The sequence below is a fragment of the Myripristis murdjan genome, chromosome 18 (genome assembly GCF_902150065.1).
Source record: "Myripristis murdjan chromosome 18, fMyrMur1.1, whole genome shotgun sequence".
NCBI classification, from domain to species: Eukaryota; Metazoa; Chordata; class Actinopteri; order Holocentriformes; family Holocentridae; genus Myripristis; species Myripristis murdjan.
In genome coordinates this window covers 22328527-22348774 of record NC_043997.1, presented here as the reverse complement: position 1 = coordinate 22348774, position 20248 = coordinate 22328527, and the positions used below count along the sequence as shown (strand labels likewise).

General features: G+C 39.7%; 2 protein-coding genes across 2 annotated transcripts; one reads left to right on the top strand and one right to left on the bottom strand.

Annotated features, from left to right (window-relative positions):
* Positions 1 to 1998: 1998 nt before the first annotated feature.
* cd68 (CD68 molecule) lies at positions 1999 to 11030 on the bottom strand. Its single transcript, XM_030076812.1, has 7 exons — positions 10885 to 11030; positions 6822 to 6913; positions 6435 to 6614; positions 5385 to 5504; positions 4181 to 4250; positions 3587 to 3760; positions 1999 to 2465 (listed from the first exon to the last, which is right to left on the bottom strand). The coding sequence occupies exons 1-7, from the start codon at positions 10928 to 10930 to the stop codon at positions 2326 to 2328; spliced, it is 822 nt and encodes a 273-aa protein (XP_029932672.1). The 5' UTR covers positions 10931 to 11030; the 3' UTR covers positions 1999 to 2325.
* A 4476-nt stretch (positions 11031 to 15506) lies between these two features.
* Positions 15507 to 20034, top strand: ing2 (inhibitor of growth family, member 2). Its single transcript, XM_030076815.1, has 2 exons — positions 15507 to 15800; positions 18101 to 20034. Exons 1-2 carry the CDS (start codon positions 15656 to 15658, stop codon positions 18799 to 18801), a joined length of 846 nt encoding a protein of 281 aa, XP_029932675.1. The 5' UTR covers positions 15507 to 15655; the 3' UTR covers positions 18802 to 20034.
* The last annotated feature ends 214 nt before the right edge of the window (positions 20035 to 20248 follow it).

Genomic DNA, 20248 nt, shown 5'->3' with positions numbered 1-20248 from the left:
TATGTTTCATGTGTTTCGAATGTTATTATTGTGAAGCATCATTTTCAGGAAAACAAAAGGTGGGGCTGCCATGCTTCATTTTCCAAATCGACAAATATACTGCTGAGAGAAAATAGGAAAAACATAAACAAATAAATAAAAATAACAAAATAATAAATGAAAGGAGGGAACAGGAAGTAAAAAAAAGTAGAAAAATGGGGAGATGGAGAGGGAAATAATAGTACCGATAAATTAAGGCTGAAAAAAAAAAAAAAAAAAATCAAATCACATGTATAGCATCAGCTGCCAAATAAAATGACTTATGTATCAAAAACAACCACTGAACCTCCATAGCCAGCTTAATACTCTCCCCTTATTTACACCAATAAATAAATAAATAAATAAATAAAATTAATTAATGAAATACACAAAATAAATTACTATAAAAACAGAAAATTTGAAAACGTAAAACATTACAAAAACTACATTTGTTATGGTTATAATTTTATATTTAAAATTACAAGTCAAGAAATGACAAAATCCCTAAAATGATAAAAACAGAGAAATAAAGGAAATTTTGTTCAGCGGGTGCAACAACAGTTTTCAAAATAAAAGGCCACCTGCAGGCTTTCAGATTTCAAAAGAATACATGCATCAAATAGTCTTTCAGGGCAGACATTTGCTTTGTGAAAACACAATAATAAGGAATCTATAAAATGAGGTATCACGCATGTTCTAGCAGACAAAGATTAAACACGCAGGAAAGAAGCTTAGAAACACATTTTTCTTTATTGGCACGGGAGGTTTACAACATGTAAAAGTGCTGGTACATATTACGTCCCTAAGCTGAATTCAGTTATCGATTTCACAACAGATATCGATTTCATAGTCAGAATGTGTAAGAGCAGCACTGAGCTGGAAGATAACCCGTTTTCTATAGGTGGGCAGGCGGAATCTGCTGTCATCTGTGTCCTTTATTCAGTTATACACAGCCAAAATGTAACTTTACAACTCTCCAACCAAGTGTAACATCACAAGTCTTAAGAAAAACTGGACTTCAAAGGCAGACAGAGACTAAGCCACAGAAATGAGATCGATTTCACCAGCAGCATCTGCTAAAAGTGAAGACAAGGCCACTCAGTGGGAATAGTGCAAGAATCAGTGCATTAAATGCTGACCATATAATCAACCAATAATCCCCTATACAAAATGTTTCCCTAATAATCCCTTTGTGTAGACTGTCATGCACAATGAGCATAATCCCTTCTTAAAAGTAATGAAGACTGGATAACTTCCCTTTTGGCCATTTTGACAATATTTCCATTTTGTAACACAAAGCAAGCGAGATGACCTGATCCTTTGAAAACACCGAGAAAACCGTAACAAAACACACAAGAACAAGTGCTAAACCAACACAAGAAAATCCAAATGCACTACATGATGTGTTTGGACACATGAGCTCCACTGGATTTAGCCAAAAAACAAAACAAAACAAAAAAAAAAACTTTGGACCTTCTGTTTGAAGGTTAAGTTAGTCCATTAACCATGTTAGAGGTGGGGCATGGACCTTAAATGCCACTTTGAACCTCCTTCCTTTTATTTTATTTTACTCACACATTCTTGTTAATGGCAGTATTGATAAATGGAGCTGATATTGACCTTTTATTGAAAATGGGATGGTGGCGATGTTTTAAAAATCAATGTCGCCTGCATCTGATATGACAAATATGATGCAGGTAAATTTCTGATGAACTGATGACTACTACTCAGTCAATGGAACGCCTTATCCTGCTTCTACTGAGACATTTTAATTAGATTCTATAAAAGTTTGCGTGAATATGTATGTATGTTCATATGTATGCAAATGCTAGTATTATCATGCTGCCTGTCAGAGAAAAATAATAGTCTAAATGTTGTTTTGGAGGCTTTTCCACCCTTGTGAGAATAACACAGCAGGGGAGACACTGATTACTTGTCATTTTGTTTTGGTGTAAAATGTTCAAATTTAAAGATTATTGGCACAAAATGTCAGTTTAAATCCAAAAAAAAAAAAAAAAAAAAAAAAGTAACAGTGTCAGCCTTCAAAAACTGGTAACAATGTCAGGTGTCAACATTCAAAAATTGGTAACAATGTCAGCCTTCATACACCCATATCAATCAAATCCTAATATGAAGCAACAAGTGGTGTTAAAAACAGTGACAGTGGTAAAAAGAAAAAAAAAAAAAACATTTCAATGGCTTATTAGGGGTTGCATGGAAATGCCCCTTAGCCTCTGAGAGCGACCACAGCCTTACTGGCTCTGGCTCACTATGGGAATGACCTCTGGGTCAAGCAGGCGGGCCCCTTCACAGAGTCTGGTAGCCGTCGGTCCTCCTCCTGCGGCCCAGCAGGTAGGCCACCACCACGATGACGATGAGCACCAGCAGCGTCACTCCCACGGCCACAGCCACGCGGTAGTCTGGTCTGTCAGCGGGGCAGAGGTCAGCTGGAACAAACAGCAGCAACAACTGATGACATCGGATCCAACATCGACATCAAGCCACTAAATCCTGCAGCTACTCAAAGTGAAACTTCCAAACCTGCTGACACCCACTTCGCAGCACTCATCATGAGACCAACATCACAAGTGAAGTTTGAAGTCAATGTGGTCAAATGGCAGCACAAACAGTTCCTCTAATGCCATCTAGTGGCCAGCTCCAGAGCAACCCCAAACCTGTTCCACCTCAATACAAGTCAATGTGACCAATAGCCCAATGTCTCACTAAAAATCTAGTCAGTACATTTTTTAGTCCAACAATGTTATCTCAGCAGCTAGTTTCACTTCCTTCAAGTCCCTTAATGGTGACATTTGAAATAATTATGCTATGGTTTCAGGTGGTGTGTGCTTTGTGACTGACAGAGGTTTAAAGGGTGTGGCAAAAACAGTGACTGTGCTTCAGGTTTGTCCTGAAATTACTTGACTGCCAGCAGGGTTTTTTTTTCATAATTTTTTTTCTTTTGGGACTTCTGCTTTATTTGTCAGTCACAGTAGAGAGAAACAGGAAAGGCGGGGGAGAGAAAGGGCATGACATGCAGCAAAGGCCCTGAGCTTGGATTTGAACCCATGACACTGCGTCCACGACTGGTACATGGTATGCTCTTATCTGGTGAGCCAACAGGGCATGCCAGCAGGGGTTTCTTCTGATCTTCTCATTTTTGTTGATGTCTATGATTAATCATCCAGACTAGTTTAGCTGGCATGAATCTGACTCTTTAGTCCTTTTTGCACTTGGGTCCCCTACCCAAAGCTAACTAAGCCCTGGGTTAAGGATTCACACTTAAAAATCAAAGCCCAGGGTTAATGTCCTCAGAGCACCTACAGATTTCACAGAGCATTCTATTGCTGTTGTTCTGACCTTGAGTCTAACCTTGACTCATACTACAGACCTAAACCCTGACTTTTTTGGGGATAGTCCCAGATCTTCCCAAATCTTGGAGTTTAGTTAGCCATCCACAGACTCCTAGATTTCACTGATAACCACATACAGCTTCTTCTTTGAGCTATGAGACACCAAAGCTTGCATGACCTCGCTATATGATGAATCCCATTCCTGTGGGAACACTTACAGGGGCCGAAGTCCTTGTTGTTGGTAAAATTGAAGGCCTGCATCCTGTCATGAGAGACTTCCAGGTACAGTCCATTCCCCATGTAGAGCGATTCATTCTTGCAGGAATAGGAGTGTCCGATCTTGGCAGGAAAGAGGTGCACTGACTTGTTGTTGGCAACATAAGGGCTATCACCTGTAACATTGAAACAGAGCAACTCTGTAGTGAAAACAGGGCATCGAGTCACCACAAAGCAAACAATCAGATATGAATCCAAACTTGCTTGTCTGCATAGCACTGATAGCAGTGCTGGCATCAGGTGCTTGACGGTAATTCATCAGACTGTGTCTATATATAGTGGAAAAACCACACAAACAAGGAAGATCATGTGGTACTGGCTGGTGGTTGTCAAGAATTTCTTGCTTGTGTTAATATTTGCTCGCCTTGCACAACAACCACCTGCAGCTGAAATCAATGAAAATGAACGCCTGGCATGACCTAATTAGAAAGGTCCAAAGTTTCAATGAGCAACTGATGACATAATATGTGCAGTTTGGAAAAAAAGGTTCATCCTGACACTACTGCCATACTTTGGTTGGTGACTGACTGACTTACCTTTGGAAGCGAAGGGGTAGGACAGGCTGAAAGACAAAGCGTTCACATAGACAGTATTTTCAGCAACACTCTGATGGGGGGAAAAAGAAAAGGACAGGTTGTTACCAGACAGGATTAGGTAAATAAGGTGCTAAATGTGTCATGTTAATATCAATATATCACTACAACATTAAATTTGACATGGTATTATTACTGTATACCATGTAGCCTCTAAGCTGTATTTGACAGGTAATTTTTAAAACTAATTTTAATTTTAATTTTAATTCATTACCAAATTTGCTATTTTTCAGGTAATGTTTTGTCTAATTTTCTAGTATTTTGGGAAATTTTTCTATTAAGTTTCTTGTACTTTTGCAGTAACTTTTTACAAATTTTCTGATAATTTTCTTGTAATTTTTTCTTGTAATTTTTTACTTTTTTGTGCAAATTTTATTTTTCTTTTTTTCAATAATTTATTTGTAAATTTTACATGTCTCTTTTTGTTGGGCGGTTGTTAATATTCAGATATTTGCATACGGCCGTTTCTCCATCCATGCCACAGCAATATAGTCATCTTGACCATGGACTCATTTATTTACAGTAATTATACAAAGGTATTTAAATTAATGAGTATTTCACATACTGGGTGTTAAAAATGGCTATATGGAGTAGGTTTAGAGGTTCACATCCTGTTTCTGTAGAGTTCACTGTAGATAAGCACTGGATGAAGTACAGCAGCCTTGTGGTGGGGGACAGTGTGATGGATTTGTAACAGTGGATTTGTGGTTTAATATATTCAGGCACACTGGGCAACAGGGAATGTTCCAATATTGCGTCTCTGTAATCTGATTCATCACAAAGTTATCCTGTCACATGCTCTACGAGCAGAACTCCTGTCAACCACACTTCCTTATTCTTCACAGAGCCTCACTAATTCTAGTTCCCATATGAAGTTACAAGCTTAGCAGTTTGGTATTTGTCAAAAGGCTGAATGGGTTGGTTATCATTAAAGTCACATAAATGTTATGCTTTATTCCATTTAATCTGACAAATCTGCTTAAATGTACTGAAACATAAAGGTGCTAAAATATAAAGTTTCAAAGCTTTGTGAATAAATTATCACTATGGTTTTATGAAACAAGGAGTGCTTGAGTCACACCTCAGCCCGATATGTTCTCAATACTATAACACCATGTTCATAACAGCTATAGGAACTCAAAAGTACCTTGTTGAACATGAAGGTGATGGCTCCCTCTTTGAAGGTAAGTGTAAAGTTGACTTTGGTTTTATCACAAGTCCCCTCAACTCTTGTCAAATTTGGTTGAACAGTGAAGATTCCTTTGACCTTAAAGACAGAGAGGAAACAGAAGATTTGTACATGTGATCAGTTCGGCATACAGGATGAGCGCTTGTGCTGACCACGGATGAAGAAGTTAAGCTAGCAGCTGCACTGCGCTTTGAGATGAGTCATGACACTTTGGCAGGGAATGGTAACAACAGTCTTATGACACAAAATGTAACCCTCTGCAGTCATCAGATCAGGTCAAAATGAGGAAATCAAAACTTACACAAAAACACAGTCAACACCCTGCAGTAACCACGTAGCATTATAGCTCTAATCTATTTTGGGGAATTCAGAAAAGCAAAGTTTCTTTGAGCTGAATGTGCTACAGGCCTAGAGCACCAACACCATTTCAGACCAGATGTTTTAGACAGCTGAAAATGGTCCTGAAGCCAGCAAATTTTTACACCAGGCCTAAATCCTTAATTCCTTAATCATTTAGACAAAAGTCTAAATGATTTCTTTGGTCACAGTAAAGATTTTTAAATCTTTTTTATTAAAGAAACAAATGGAATTTCATTTACCTTGCAACCTATCAGAGGGTTAACAGTCCATGAAAGCATTGTGGATCAATGCACTGTTCATTTTGCAAAATCAAATTGATTAGCTGTCAAATTGCTCTGTGAACGGACCAAGAATTAATGACTTAAGATGAATGTGCACCTTGAGGCCACACCAATAGAAAACAACTGTCTAAAACTGTAGATCTGGCAATCTCCATAATCTGCAGCTGGTGGATTTCAGGGCTGAGTCAGTGTCTTGTGCAGGAGATAAGCTCTAGTGACCAATTTCGACTGGTTGCCCATAGAGGTAAACAGACCTCACAGATTACTAAATGCACCTCTTGAATCATATTCTACTTCAAAGTATTAGCGTGATGTTCAAACTGTATTTGCCAGAAGTCTTGTGTCTGTTTTGGACACTGAAATGTACCTTTGTAGCCACACGGATCTGCACGGCCATGTGAGCCATCATGCATGTAACACCATCCTTTGTTTTCACGCTGTAATCTCCCGCAGTCACGTTGGCGGACGGGGTGGGTTTTGGAGGTGGTGGGGGCGTTGATTTGGTGGTGCTGGTGGTGGTTGTCTTGGCGGTAGTGGTGGTGGTTGTTGGCTTGGTGGTGGTGGTTGTTGGTTTGGTGGTGGTTGTTGGCTTGGTGGTGGTGGGCGTCTTGGTGGTAGTGGTGGTGGTTGTTGGTTTGGTGGTGGTTGTTGGCTTGGTGGTGGTGGGCGTCTTGGTGGTAGTGGTGGTGGTTGTTGGTTTGGTGGTGGTTGTTGGCTTGGTGGTGGTGGTCTTGGGGGGAGGGGTGGTGGTGTCCTGGCCAGGGCCAGGAGTGGGGGAAAACTTCAGACCAGGGGACACAGTTGCAGAGGGATTGGATCGCTCGTTGACTTCCTGAGATGCCAGTGCTTCAATGGAAAAGACAGAAGAACCAAGCCATTGCAATACATACGATTTAGGGGTAGGAATCACTGGGTAACTCACGATATGATACAATGACGATATGTTACCTACAATAACCATAGTATCACATTATAGGCAATTCTGCATTATGTGATATACTCAAAGATCAACAGCTATCAGTGGTGGATAATTAAAGTACTGGAGTTCTTGCTTTCAAAATTACTTTAGTATTCAAAAGTACGTTCTCTTTTTAATTATCAGCACATTGCTGTATTGTTTCAAAATGCATTTACAGAACCTTGTAACTCTCTGAATCACCTAATGAATGCACTGACTTGCTTGTAGAACCACTCCACACAAATGTACTGACTACTGCTGGATTAGTCAGTTGTGCTTTGCTAACAAATTGGAACGGACGCGTTTTACTTATTCACAGAGCTGGGTGATGCATTTCCACTTGGACACCAAATCCAGTTGACTGTGTACTGTGACTCAAAGTATCGAGTAACGAAAACCTTCATAGAAATGTAGAGGAGTCAAAGTCGTACGTTTCCAAAGAAACAACTCCTCAAGTAAAGTACAGATACTCGCAAAATGTACTTAACCCTATAAAGCCTGAACTATGAAAGAATTGGCAGATAATTCCAATTTTTTGAAATTGAACCCATTATTTAGTCCTATAACAAAAATAAAAATACATATATATATATATATATATATATATATATATAAAATTAAAAAAATATGTTATTACACGACCTTTCTGGTGTATGATATATGATAAGTACTTGAAGTGCCAATGGTATGGTCCAGGGTGAACAGGGGAAGTGTTCAAAGGTATACTACAGTATTTTGGTCAAGTATTGATTAAACTGAAAACGAAAAACAGAATTGAAAATGTGTATCATATATGATACGAATGGCTTTATAGGGTTTAAGCACTGTCCTCAAGGAAGTGCACTTTGTTACTGTCCACCACTGCCCACTATGATACATCACAGTTAGGGCTGAACGACATGGTAAAAAAACAAAAACTAATATTGAAATTAATTTTACCACTTTAAGATTTTAACAGGAATGCTCATGTTGGCGTTACAATTTTCATCTTGTCTGAAAAAGCTATTAATACATTGTGATTTTTGCAGGGGCCTGTACAGACGAAGCATCTTTTCTTCCATCGGGGAAATACAATTTGTAGGCCTGGGCGTCTCTTTAGCGCCATAAGGCTTTATTTACAACAATGTTCTGTCACATATTTTTACCTTTTTATCATAAAAAGTTAAGCTCCTGCGATTTGGATATTGGCCACATTGTGATAATATTTTGATTAACTGTTCAGCCCTAATATCCTCCCGATATCGATCCTTGTCACAAATGTATCACATTCGTACCACAGGAAGTACTGCCATATACTGCATCAGCAATTAATTGTTCCACCCATAATTTTTACTCTTGTCCACGCTGCTGACAGCTGAAGTAGGAGCTTCTTTAAACACAACAGAGAGTCTACCAAGTCCAACTTTGCTTACCTGCCCTAACCGCTTTACATACTGACATCAGCTGATATCATCTAGACTCTGTCCTGGCCTTTATCTATGCAAACAAGACCACACATGTTTAGGACAATTTGGGTCCCATTTCCAGTACACAGTTTATGTGCCAGGCAAACCACAGGGTACTGGGCTCTGTGCAGTGTTTAGTACCACTCTCACATTGGGCTGATTGAGCTGGATTGGGGAAGCGATCAGTGGTAAATAAAACTATATCTAAACTAATATGATGGCATATGAGGGCCATCGTAGAAGAGAAAAAAAAAATACTAAACGGAAAGAGGGGGTGATATTCTGAGAAAAAAAAAATCAGAATTTCTGAGATTACTGTTGTAAATTTACGAGAAAAAAACTTGAACATTCTCTGAGGTTAAAGTGGTAAATGTGCAAGAAAGAAAATCACAACTTTATGTGAAAAAAACACTTGAAAATTCTGAGATTTTAAAGTCACAAATTTGAGAGAAAAACTCTGAAATTCTGAGATTATTATACTACGCAAATTTACGAGAAAAAGCGGTGAAAACTAGTTTTTCTTCTACTCTGGGATTCAGTAAGAAGGAAGACCTGGCGATCTGAGCCCAGAATCACAATCTTCTTATCAGCATCTGGACTTTGAAGAGACATTGTTGTGACTTGGGCCGACTCTCGCTCGGCCATCTCAACTGCCGTGTCTCCACTGAGGGCGGAGTAGTAGGAAGGTTCCTGTAAAGTTACCGGGCTCTGGATGTGGTGTAATCGTTGCATGACCATTTTGACCGGGGCGTCAAAATGTGTGTTGTTAAAAAAGCATGTTGTTAGCGTTAGCTAACGTTAGCTAGCACGTTATTGTTAGCTTGGTAGTGTTGGCTGTGTTGCTAGGGACGCAAACGTTAGCTAATGTTAGCTAAAGCTAATGTCCCTAAAAATGCCGGCTATTTTGTCACTTTCTGTTAACGTCACATCCCGCCTTGAGTATATCCAATCAGCACCAAGTAAACCCCAAGCCCCACCCAAGAGTTTTTCGGGGCCGAGGCAGGGACTTGTTTAGCTCCTGTAAAAGTTCCTGAACTCTCTCCTTCGAGGTGGTTCCTGCGGTGGAGACACGCAACAACGGCCCCGGCCCCGTAAAATTACCCCCAAGTCCCTGCTGTGGAAACGGGCCTATTGTGATTCTGGGCTAAAATAAACAGGATTTCCTTGTTCCTAAATCCCATTACAAAATATAATCTGATATAATCAGCTGCAGGCCTGATAGAAAGGAACAGAAAAACTATTTTTCCAAGTTTTTTTCTTGCAGATGTGTAACTTAATAATCTCAGAATTTTCGAGTTTTTTTCTCATAAATTTGTGCATTTTTTGGTGTCAATTTATCACTTTAATCTGGGAATCTTAACTCCTCCCCCACAATATCCAGCCAGGTGTCAGGCTTTCCAGTCAGTTAATAAAATTTACTGAATTTTCAATTTTACTTACATTTTTGGTTTATTATTGTTGTTGTTGTGATTTTACTGTATTATTTTACTTTGTTATATTTTCATTTTATGTATATATCATGTTGAAAGTAGTTATCAGAATATAGACCATCTTGGTGATACTGGTGCCCTGCTTTCCACATCACTTTGAATCATATTCCTGCACTTTAAAGCTGTTCATAAAGGGAGCTCTTTGTACCACTTGTTTGAACTGGCTGGATTTGTCCTCTATCTGTCTATGGGGTGAAGACAAGATGATTCCTACTTTAAAAGACTCTTCCTTGTGTAAGTCGACACCATCTCTCTTGCTGGAGCACACACTGTGATTAAACAGTATAATGATTCATGCGGAATAAAGTTAATTTCTGTGATAAAAGAAGCGGGGAGCATCTGTGAGGTGGACGTCCTTGCTCGACACCCCTCAATGTTTAGACTATTTTCCATCCGCCTCGGTTGTATTAGGAGCGGGCAGCTGGAGCCTGTGTGTCCCGGGGGGCCCCTGCACGGGCTCAGTCCCGCGCCAGGAGCAGCGGCCCCCAGCACAGCGCTCTGACATGTGACTGCGACCTGCTGCTGCCTCACCGACAGCGGCATGGAAATTTTCTGTTCTCTAAACAACCAGGAAGTAAGGCTGAGGTATCATTAACAAAACACCTACTTGATTCATGCAAACAGAAAGAAAAAGAAAAAAAGAAAAAAGAAAAAAGCCTTTGTGTCAACATGTAGCTCACTTGGCCCAGTTCCCGCTGTGTTGTGCGTTAGTAAATAACACCAAAGTGACGATCTGCATAAAAGGCTGCGTTTGTTTGTCTGTTTGTTGTTTTATTTTTGGTAATTTTTGTAAAGTCTGGCAATTACACTCGTAGACCTAAAAGCCTGTTTTCTCACAAAACGGATGTTAGTGCATGTAGCCTACAATACTTGCTTGACTTTACAAAACACTTTGATAAAAAAAATAATTTCCACTAGACTTACCTGAAACAGCACAGCCGACAAGCAGTAACAGAAGGGCCCCCTTCATTGTAACAGATGTTGACTGAAAATAAAATTCAAATTGAGGTGGCTTCCTGCTCTGGCTGGTCTGTGAAGAGGAGAGACAGCGCTTCGGCTCGGAGGCTGCAGCTGAATGTGGAACTGAACAGCTGCGCTCATCCGTTAAACACAGCGCCGTCAAGCGAGAGACAATAACACGCAACTGTTACAGGAAGTGAGGCGGGGTCGCTTTCACAATAAGAGCAACAAGAATCGCTCACCTGATGGAGCATCTGCCACTTTCCAAGGCTTTGCAAGGCTCTCTCCCCTGCCTTTACTTTCTCTCTCTCTACTCTCATAAGCAACTAAAGCAGAATTTCCCCCAAAAAATAATATAATAACATTAAAAGCACCAATAGTTTTTTTCCAGTCTAAATTAACTTTACACAGTCTGACCTTAACCCTGACTTTTTGGGAATATCCCCAGAAAACCAGGGCTATCCTGCTTTGGAGTGGGCTTTAGTTCGCCCCCAGGGCGAACTATGTTCTAAGTTGCAAGGCTCAAAAGACAGCCAGCCCAGGATTAACTTATCCTTGGGCTAGTTACTCTAAATGTACACCAAAGAGGAAAATAATATCAAAGTAGATTATACGCCACTACATAAAAGGAGAGAAAGGAAAGAAAGAGAGAAAATAGAGCACCAATACTCCTCAATCAATTATTGTGACCAGCATTAGGAAATACCAAACTTGGGAATACTATCAAGACATCCTACTGAAATATTACAACTAAAGTCGTATCAAACGTACATAAATTAAAAATGTATTTTGACATTTTTAGAATTCAGCAATATCTTATAAGAAACATGAAAATTGGTAAAAGTATTCCCACTGCATCAGTGACAAATGGTCGAAAAGTCGACTTTTTCTGAGTTGAAGCAAGAGAAGTACATTGGCTGTCAATGCTGTTTGATTTCCTGATCATTCACAAAACAAGAAACTACAATGTTTTGAAGAACAGAGAAGTGATGTAATTAATGTTCCGAGGGAGTATTATAAAGTTTTTATGACACAACAGTATTACATTTAAAATGAATAACAACTAATGAGTAAGCAATTGGGTTTTTGAGAAGTGATCCCAACAGATGTTATAACACATTTTCAAGAGAGCCTTTATTTTGAAATCAGTAACCGGAAGCGCTATAGTTTAATGTATTTATCTTGTAAACTTACAAAAATCTTAGGAAACGAAAGTAAAGGTGACAGCAGGATACTGGGAGCAGAGCTGGGTCAGCAGATTGCTCAACAGCAAACTGCTGTGATCAGATTGCGCGTTTGGAAAAGGAAACCAGTGCCGAAAAGGTTTCTGTGTTTTGCTGCCTCGTTAATTTCTCTCATTCTGAAAGTGTACACAATGGTCAACGTCTGGAGAAGTGACACTTTGACTGAAATAATTCTCATCACATTAAAGTTACATATGTCATTTAATTTATACGAAAAAAAAAAAAAACTCAGATGGAATCATCATCAGAACTGAGCCACCAACATCGTGTCCATTTCAAGTGAAGCCAGAGGCAGTGCTTCATCCTAGGAGTGCTCTGTATGCCAGCCCTGCTGAGACACAAGTCCACCCACCAGCCCAGGGCAACATACTGTACTGTGTTAGGGCAGTGCTGATTGGCCTAACATGATTAGCTGACAGGCATCTAGTGGGATTGAGAATATCATACCTTTAGTGGTAGTAATGGTATTTTTACAGGTAGTAACAATGGTAATAGTAACAACAGTAGCAGTAGTATAGCTGTCAGTAGTCACAGTGGTAGTAGTACTAGAAGTTATAGTAGCAGCAAGGGTGGAAGCAACTATTACATTTGCTCCTGGGTTAATAAAAAAGTATATGCAAGTCAGCAATACTTATATTTAAGAGTGTATTTAGTTCTCTGACTGTGAGTAGGAACAGCAGCATCAGTAATTGAAACAGTAGCAGTAGTAATAGTAATGGCAGCTGTAAATAGTTGTAGTAGCCATAGTTGTTGTAGTTGTAGTTGTAGTAGTAGTAGTAATATTAATATTAGTTGTGGTTGTAGTAGTAATAGTAGTAGTAGTAGTTTTAATAGTAATTGTAGATATAGTAGTAGTAGTAGTAGTAATTGTATATACAGTAGTAGTAGTAATAGTAGTTGTAGTAGTTTTAATAGTAATTGTAGATATAGTAGTAGTAGTAACAGTAATTGTAGTAGCTTTAGTACTAATTGTATTTGCAGTAGTTTTAGTAGTCATTGTTTTACAGTAGTAGTACTAGTAGTAATAATAGTAGCTGTAGTAGTTTTAGTAGTAATTGTAGTTATAGTAGTAGTAGTAGTAATAATAGCAGTTGTATTAGTTTTAGTAGTAATTGTAATTATTATAGGAGTAGTAGTAGTAGTAGTAGTAAATAGTTGCAATTGTAGTAGTTGTAGTTGTAGTAGTAGTAGTAGTAGTAATAGTAGTTGTAGTAGTTTTAGTAGTAGTAATAAATAGTTGTAATTGTAGTAGTAGTGGTAGTAGTAGTAGTAATAATAATAGTAGTTGTAGTAGTAATAATAGTTATAGTTGCAGTAGTTGTAGTAGTTGTAGTAGGTTTCTAACCACACCTCACACATATTTTTCTTGTTTTTTGTTGTTGTTGTTGTTTTATGATTCCCTGCCTTTCTCTTTGTATTTGTACATGTGTGAAACAAATAAATGAAATGAAATGAAATAGTGCTGGTCATAGTAGTAATAGTAGTTGTAGTAGTACTAGTTGTAGTAGCACTTGTTATTGTAGTTGTAGTGGTTGTAGTACCAGTGTTTGCAGCTGTAGTAGTAGTAATAGCAAAATCAATACCAGTAACAGCACTAGTAAAAACAGGTAGTACCAGTAGTAGTAATAATGATTATGCCAAACTTTATTTATAGTATTTTAACAACAGAAGTTTACAAAGTGATTAAATACCAGTACTTCATGAAATATATCTAAAGGACAACAAATGTAAAAATTTAATAGCATACAGTAGAATAAAAATATTTCTTGTCTGTAATACATGTTCATTGTGGTGAAGCTGAAGACATTTTCCACTTTGTGCACAATAAAGTTTCTCACTAACTAAACTAAGAACTAATAGTAGTAGTAGTAGTAGTAGTAGTAGTACAAGAAGAAGTAGCAGCAGCAGCAGTAGTAATACCAGCTGTGGCAGTAGTAATAGCAGCAGGAGTAGCAGTACCAGTAGTAACAATAATACCTTTATTTATACTGCGCTTTTCCAAGAAAGTTGCAAAACACTTTACATACAACTAAAAAAAGACAATAAGCAAACAATAAAAAGTAAAAGTAAAAGTATCCAGCACCCAGTAACAATGAGAGGAAGACAACACCACTACTGTCCTACAGAACAGCTGGGGGGGAAGTGAAACAATATCACATTTTTCTAAATGGGTGAACTACCCCTTTCATGGGAGAACAGGGGTTTCCAAACATCTCTGATGACAAGACAAATCTTAATACTACCATGGACAGAATTATTTCACTGTTAATAATCTTGTTTGTGGAATGTAATTTGACTAAAAGTTCTATTTGTTTTTTGACAAATACAAAAGAGTTCTTGGCCGTGGACTCGGACTTTTGAATCTCTCAGTACAGTGGATTTGCATAAAACTTCATGGAGTACACACACATGCACACACTCGCATACACACACACTCAAAAACAAGTGGTGGTTGCATTGGCATTGTTTGCCTTATCAGAAAAATGTGACTGGGAGAGGAACCTGTATATCTTGTCTTGGCTGTCACAAGATTGAGCCAAGGAAAGTTCTGGCCTAGTTCATAATTATTACGTTCCAAGTGTTTTGATAGCCACATCACATGCCTTGTTATTTTTATGTGGTTTCATTTGTCTAGTTGCTCAGTTTGTTGTTTGAGCATTCACAATCAACCCACTAAAGACTGAGGTATGGTTTCTTTGTGCCACCAGATGTCCAAAACTTAATCTCTATTGCAAGAAAGTGGAATAATGACTTACCACTGAAAACATTTGAGCTAATGTGACAAATTAGAATTAGAGTTCAGAGCACAGGTTCATAGTTTTATTACATTTCTTAGTGTTTGTAAGTTTGTTAGTCTTTATATATTCTTCAAAAATAATTCAAATTCCAAAATGTAAAATATATAAACGCATATATCAAATTTTCCATATAGAATGAACTAGTTTACAATAAAATCACTATTAGATTCATCATGTCTATGATAAGTAATGACATTTTTACATTCAGTTTTCACTTTATGACATGTTATACACAGTGTATTTTCTTTCATTTGAGTCCAAAAAGTAACTGAATATATGCAATAGTAAAATAAATGCATCTATTTTACAAACTGTTTAAATGGAACTTTGCTCTAAATAATAATGACATCATCTACAAGGTCAAGTGTTGTTTGAAGTAAAGCTGTATTGTGTTAGATTTCCCCACTGGCTTTATTTCCCGGGAAAATTTTATGATAATAAGGTCACTCTGAGCCAATCCCCACACTGAAATGGCGATTGGCTCCGCCTCCCCGAAGCTGAGGGAGAGGAAACTGTGTATTACCATAAAAGGAAAATACTCCCGCATGCGCAGTGGGTTGAGTTTTGTTTGAAGTGAACTGCTGCCTGGAACTGCCCTGCAAGCAGCAAAGTCGCCAAGCATTTGATTGTAACAGAATATTCTTCACATTTCTTCCATATTCTTTTAGTGCCTCTCTATGCATCGTAGGAACGATGTTAGGCCACCACTATCCAAACGCCGAGAAGTCACAACAACTGGTCAACTATGTGGAGGATTATCTGGAATGTGTGGAGTCCCTGCCTCTGGACATACAAAGAAATGTTTCTCTCCTTCGAGAAATTGATGCAAAGTACCAAGGTAGGGCATTTACGTAGCTTATCGACCAACACAACTGTGTGTTTGTGTGTGTTTCAGTCTGCCAAGTTTGGACTGCGGTCTAACCGGCAGTGCTGAAATGGAGGAGCAGTCGCCAGGCGTGTGTTCCCATTTTGCAAAAAACCCAAGTGCCGCTTGCAGTTGTTAAAATATGCCTCCATGAACACAAACGTGACCGACTACAATTTCATTTGACGAAGTAAGCGTTAGAAACCCAAGTCAGCCAGTACCGTTTAATCAGTTAGCATAGCCCCGATACATTCCGTTCCCTCCTGTGTGTCACGCCGAAACTCATGAAAAAATCCGGCAGTTAAATGTTTCTTTCTCTCGGGCAAAGCCAGTGCTCGGTAGAACAACACATACAGTCCAGTATATGTCTTTACTAAACATTGGCAAATTCGGCATTGATAAAACCCCCAAAGCAGCAATATTTCCCAATAAAATTACAACTTTTACAATTGGTTCACGCTGTTCGCTGCCGCCCACCACGGGTTATTTTCGTGGAAGGTGATTGGGGAACCGATAGGGGAAGCAACTGCAAAAGGTGGCATTTTATTGACATTAAGTCCCGCTTGGTAGGTTGGAGATACGCCGAAGTCAAATTCAAATCCTGATGAGCCATTAAATGTCTTCGGCGTTGTTTCGTAAAGTGTGATGCTTTGCCAATGAGCAAAACAACCTTTCTCTATAGAATTTTCAATGCAGTCGGGCGTACACGGAGCCGAGCGTATAGGGGCTGATTTGCAACTTGTTTTGCTACCCAAATCCCCGAGGTACAGCCATTTATTTTGGTCTTGCGGTTGTTTGGAGGACAGTATTCACGCGTTGGGTGAAATTAAGCCCCTTTGACGTACTAACACGGTAGGACATGTATCGTTATTGCTCAGCGTTCACGTAGTTGGCTCGGCAGAGGTTTGTTTTCACTCATTGTTGCCTGATGTTGACGCGGGGCGTGCAGCGGCTTCCCGCCAGCCTCCGCTGCCGACATTAGTCGCACAGTACACGGATGAAGGTGGGAGCTCGACGCCTTCATCTTGAGTGGTTTTCAGGCGAGCTCCCGCGGCTCGCTCCACACCTCTGCTCCGTCTGGACCCAGCCGGAGCGAAGCGTTCTTTTCTTTCAGGCAACCCCCTTCAACACACCACTGACGTCACTTCCGCCAGGCGTTTAATGCGGAAGTGGGGGCAGCGCCGTCCGCCTTATTTTTTTCCGGGAACTCTGCCTCTGATTGGCTAGTACTCGTTGCCTTCGTTTGTTAGGCTGGTTAAAGTTAGTTATTAAGTTCCTTTACTTGTTTATATAGCTTTAAATGACCTTGCTTCTCCATACAGAGATTTTCTGTCATTTTCGCTTTATATTCCAGCCAGATCAATGAAGCATTCTTAAAAAAACAGCATAATAATACCACATGTACGTACGAGTTACTTCACAAAGTATTTTATTGATCAGAACGGGCTGATCTAAATGCAGTCTTAGGTTGCATTAAAATAAAAAGACTTTTTCATTTCATCAAAGATTAAAAAAGAAAAGTTCTGTCTCGTGTTCACTCATCATCCATATATAAGTCCTGTACTGATCCCTTATGCTGGAAATGAGCAGACACTACATTATACATATAATCAAAGTTAACATGAACCGCTGGAAAAATAGAGTGACAATAAAGATTGAGTGGTCTGGGTAGACAGTAATTTACTTTTTTCAGTTGCATTTATAGTAACAATTTATATGTCATGATAAAGACTTTGAGAGTCTAGATAGATAGATAGATATACTTTATTGATATACTTTATTGATCCCAACCAGGGAATTCTACAAATTCCTGGTTTCAGTATCTTGAAAGTGCTTGAATTTTACTCTTAAAAAGCCGTACAAAACCCTAATTCTGAATATCTAATTATAATAATACTAACTAGTTTTGTAGTATTTTGTTTTACTTTTTGATCATTTTCAAAAAAAAAAATTCAAAATTTCGTCCTTTTTTGTGCTAGTTTTGTGTTTGTTTTACTTTTTTTTTTTTTTTTTTTTTTTTTTTTTTTTTTTTTTTTAAATTCCAGTTATTGTAACTTTGGTCTATACAATTTTGGGTAATTTTTTTGCCTTTTTTCTTGAGGTTTTTGAAAGAACTCAAGTGATTTCATGAGGTTTTAAAGCATTAATTGAGCTTTGTGGTTGGTGGGTTGTAGGCTTAATGGATTTATTGCTGTGTGTACAAGAAGAAGATCTTAGAGATAAATGTCAGAAGTTGTGTAATAACCGTGTGTTCTGTGTGTTGTGTGGTCCAGAGGTGCTGAAGGAGGTGGATGAAGTGTTTGAGAAGTACAAAGGTGAGCAGGATGCCACTCAGCGGAAACGCCTGCAGATCCAGCTGCAGCGAGCGCTCATCATCAGCCAGGAGCTGGGCGATGAGAAGATCCACGTGGTGACCCAGATGACGGAGCTGGTGGAGAACCGCTCTCGCCAGATGGAGTCCCACTCGCTGTGCCTCCAGGAGCCCGGCGAGACCGAGCGGCTTACCACCGAACGGCGCTCCGGCGTCCAGGAGTCCCCGGCCCCGGAGCGCACCTCGGCCCGCCGCCCGCGTCGCCAGCGCAACAGCGAGAGCCGCGACTCGTGCCACCCGTCGGCCAACGGCTCCCTGGCTGATGACCCGGTGGAGGAGCTGTCCCTCTCGCAGCCCCGCGAGAAGAAGTCCAAGTCTGCCAAGAAGAAGAAGCGCAAGGCCAAGCAGGAGCGCGACGCCTCGCCTGTCGACTTCGCCATCGACCCCAATGAGCCCACATACTGCCTCTGTGAGCAGGTGTCGTATGGTGAGATGATCGGCTGCGACAACGACCAGTGCCCCATCGAGTGGTTCCACTTCTCCTGCGTGGGGCTGACCTACAAGCCCAAAGGCAAGTGGTACTGCCCCAAATGCCGAGGGGACAACGAAAAGACCATGGACAAAAGCCTAGACAAGAACAGAAAGGACCGGAGGTCGAGGTAGTGACCAGTCGGCGGGTGCCCCCCTCTCCCTTCTGCAAGATGCTCGCTCTGGAGAGTCCTCGCCCTCAGGTGAAGACCACCAGACGTAGTTTGTAACAGTACACAAGATGTCGTGAGAGCACAATCGAACACTATTAGTAGCAGCGCTTATTGTTAATCCAGGACTTGTGATCAAACTTGTGCTGTTACATCCCTGATGATTCCCACTGGCTGCATCACAGCCAGTGGGACAAATCATCAGCCTGAAGCTGCCATGTCTCAGCCCCACTCTCTTTGAATAGTCCTTTACAGATGTTCAGCAGAATATCAGCTGATATATCAGAGAAATATCTACAAGAGAGAGGAGAATGTCAGCAGCCATAAATTAGATTTCAGCAACATTTGGACTTATCTATTTGTTTTCTGAATTCAAACCAACATGTCGGCCTGGTCGACTTTACTGCTGTACCACCTCTGTGTTATTATGAAACCCACCAGAGTTCTGGGTATCAACCCACAGGGTTAAGGTTAGGGTTCTGGTTGGGTGAGGGCTTATGTCAAGCCTTTTTTAGAGAATGGGCAATTTTTATGACCAGTCACAGTGCTGGTGGGCACATCTTGCCCTGAACTCTGGTGGGATCCACAATAACTTTTTATGGACATGTTGAAATGTAATTTATGGTTTATTGATATTCTACTTAACTGTTGTTGATACAGTATTTAAATTTAATATCATTTGACATTATGTTGTATATCTACAGGAGACTGTCCAAAGAAAGCATTCCCCTAACTGTATTGTTTAGCCTTTTCTGTGACTTTTTTATTTTTTGATGTGTGACAGAATGGAGTAGAAGTATCAGCATCTTTTGGTTTACTGTCTTTTTTTTTTTTATAAAAAAAAAAATCTGAACACAGTCCTAATTTAATACGATATTCCTACTAATGGTCTGTATTATGTTTGTTTTTTGCTAATAGAAATGTTAAGTTTGTCCCTCATTTCAGCTCACAAAACCTAAATCAGTCATAAGTATTTCAAATCAGTGGCTGTTGATATACAATAATGAGAAAGGTGAGTGAACTCTATATGGCTTATAGAGGAAAACATGAACACATGAACTGTTTGTGTGAGACTGCTGATGGGACACTGGAGTAGGACGTCATGATTGTGGACATTCTCCATGTTGTCACTGGCTTATTGTCACTACTGTGTCAGTTTCTTTTTATATTCATTAAACAAAGTTATGCAGTAATTTGGCGATGTGGCCCTTGTCTTTTCTCCTTTACTCCCACCTACATTTTCCTCGACTACAATTCAGATGTATCCCTGCCACCACCGTGTGCTCACTGTCAATCATGTGACACCCACAGGAAGAAAGAGTCTCCTCCAGGAAATGTCTCAGAACCTGTCGCCTGATCTGTTTCTTGCACAGCCATGTCTTTTCATGCAGGACGTCTGCTGGCTCAAACTG

Coding starts and splice junctions, on each gene's coding strand:
- ing2 (XM_030076815.1), top strand. CDS start 15,656: ATGTTAGGCCACCACTATCCAAACGCCGAGAAGTCACAACAACTGGTC. Junction 15,801..18,100: donor AATTGATGCAAAGTACCAAG/GTAGGGCATTTA, acceptor TGTGTGGTCCAG/AGGTGCTGAAGGAGGTGGAT.
- cd68 (XM_030076812.1), bottom strand. CDS start 10,930: ATGAAGGGGGCCCTTCTGTTACTGCTTGTCGGCTGTGCTGTTTCAG. Junction 6,914..10,884: donor TGTCGGCTGTGCTGTTTCAG/GTAAGTCTAGTG, acceptor TTTCCATTGAAG/CACTGGCATCTCAGGAAGTC. Junction 6,615..6,821: donor CCACTCCTGGCCCTGGCCAG/GACACCACCACC, acceptor ACCACCAAGCCA/ACAACCACCACCACTACCGC.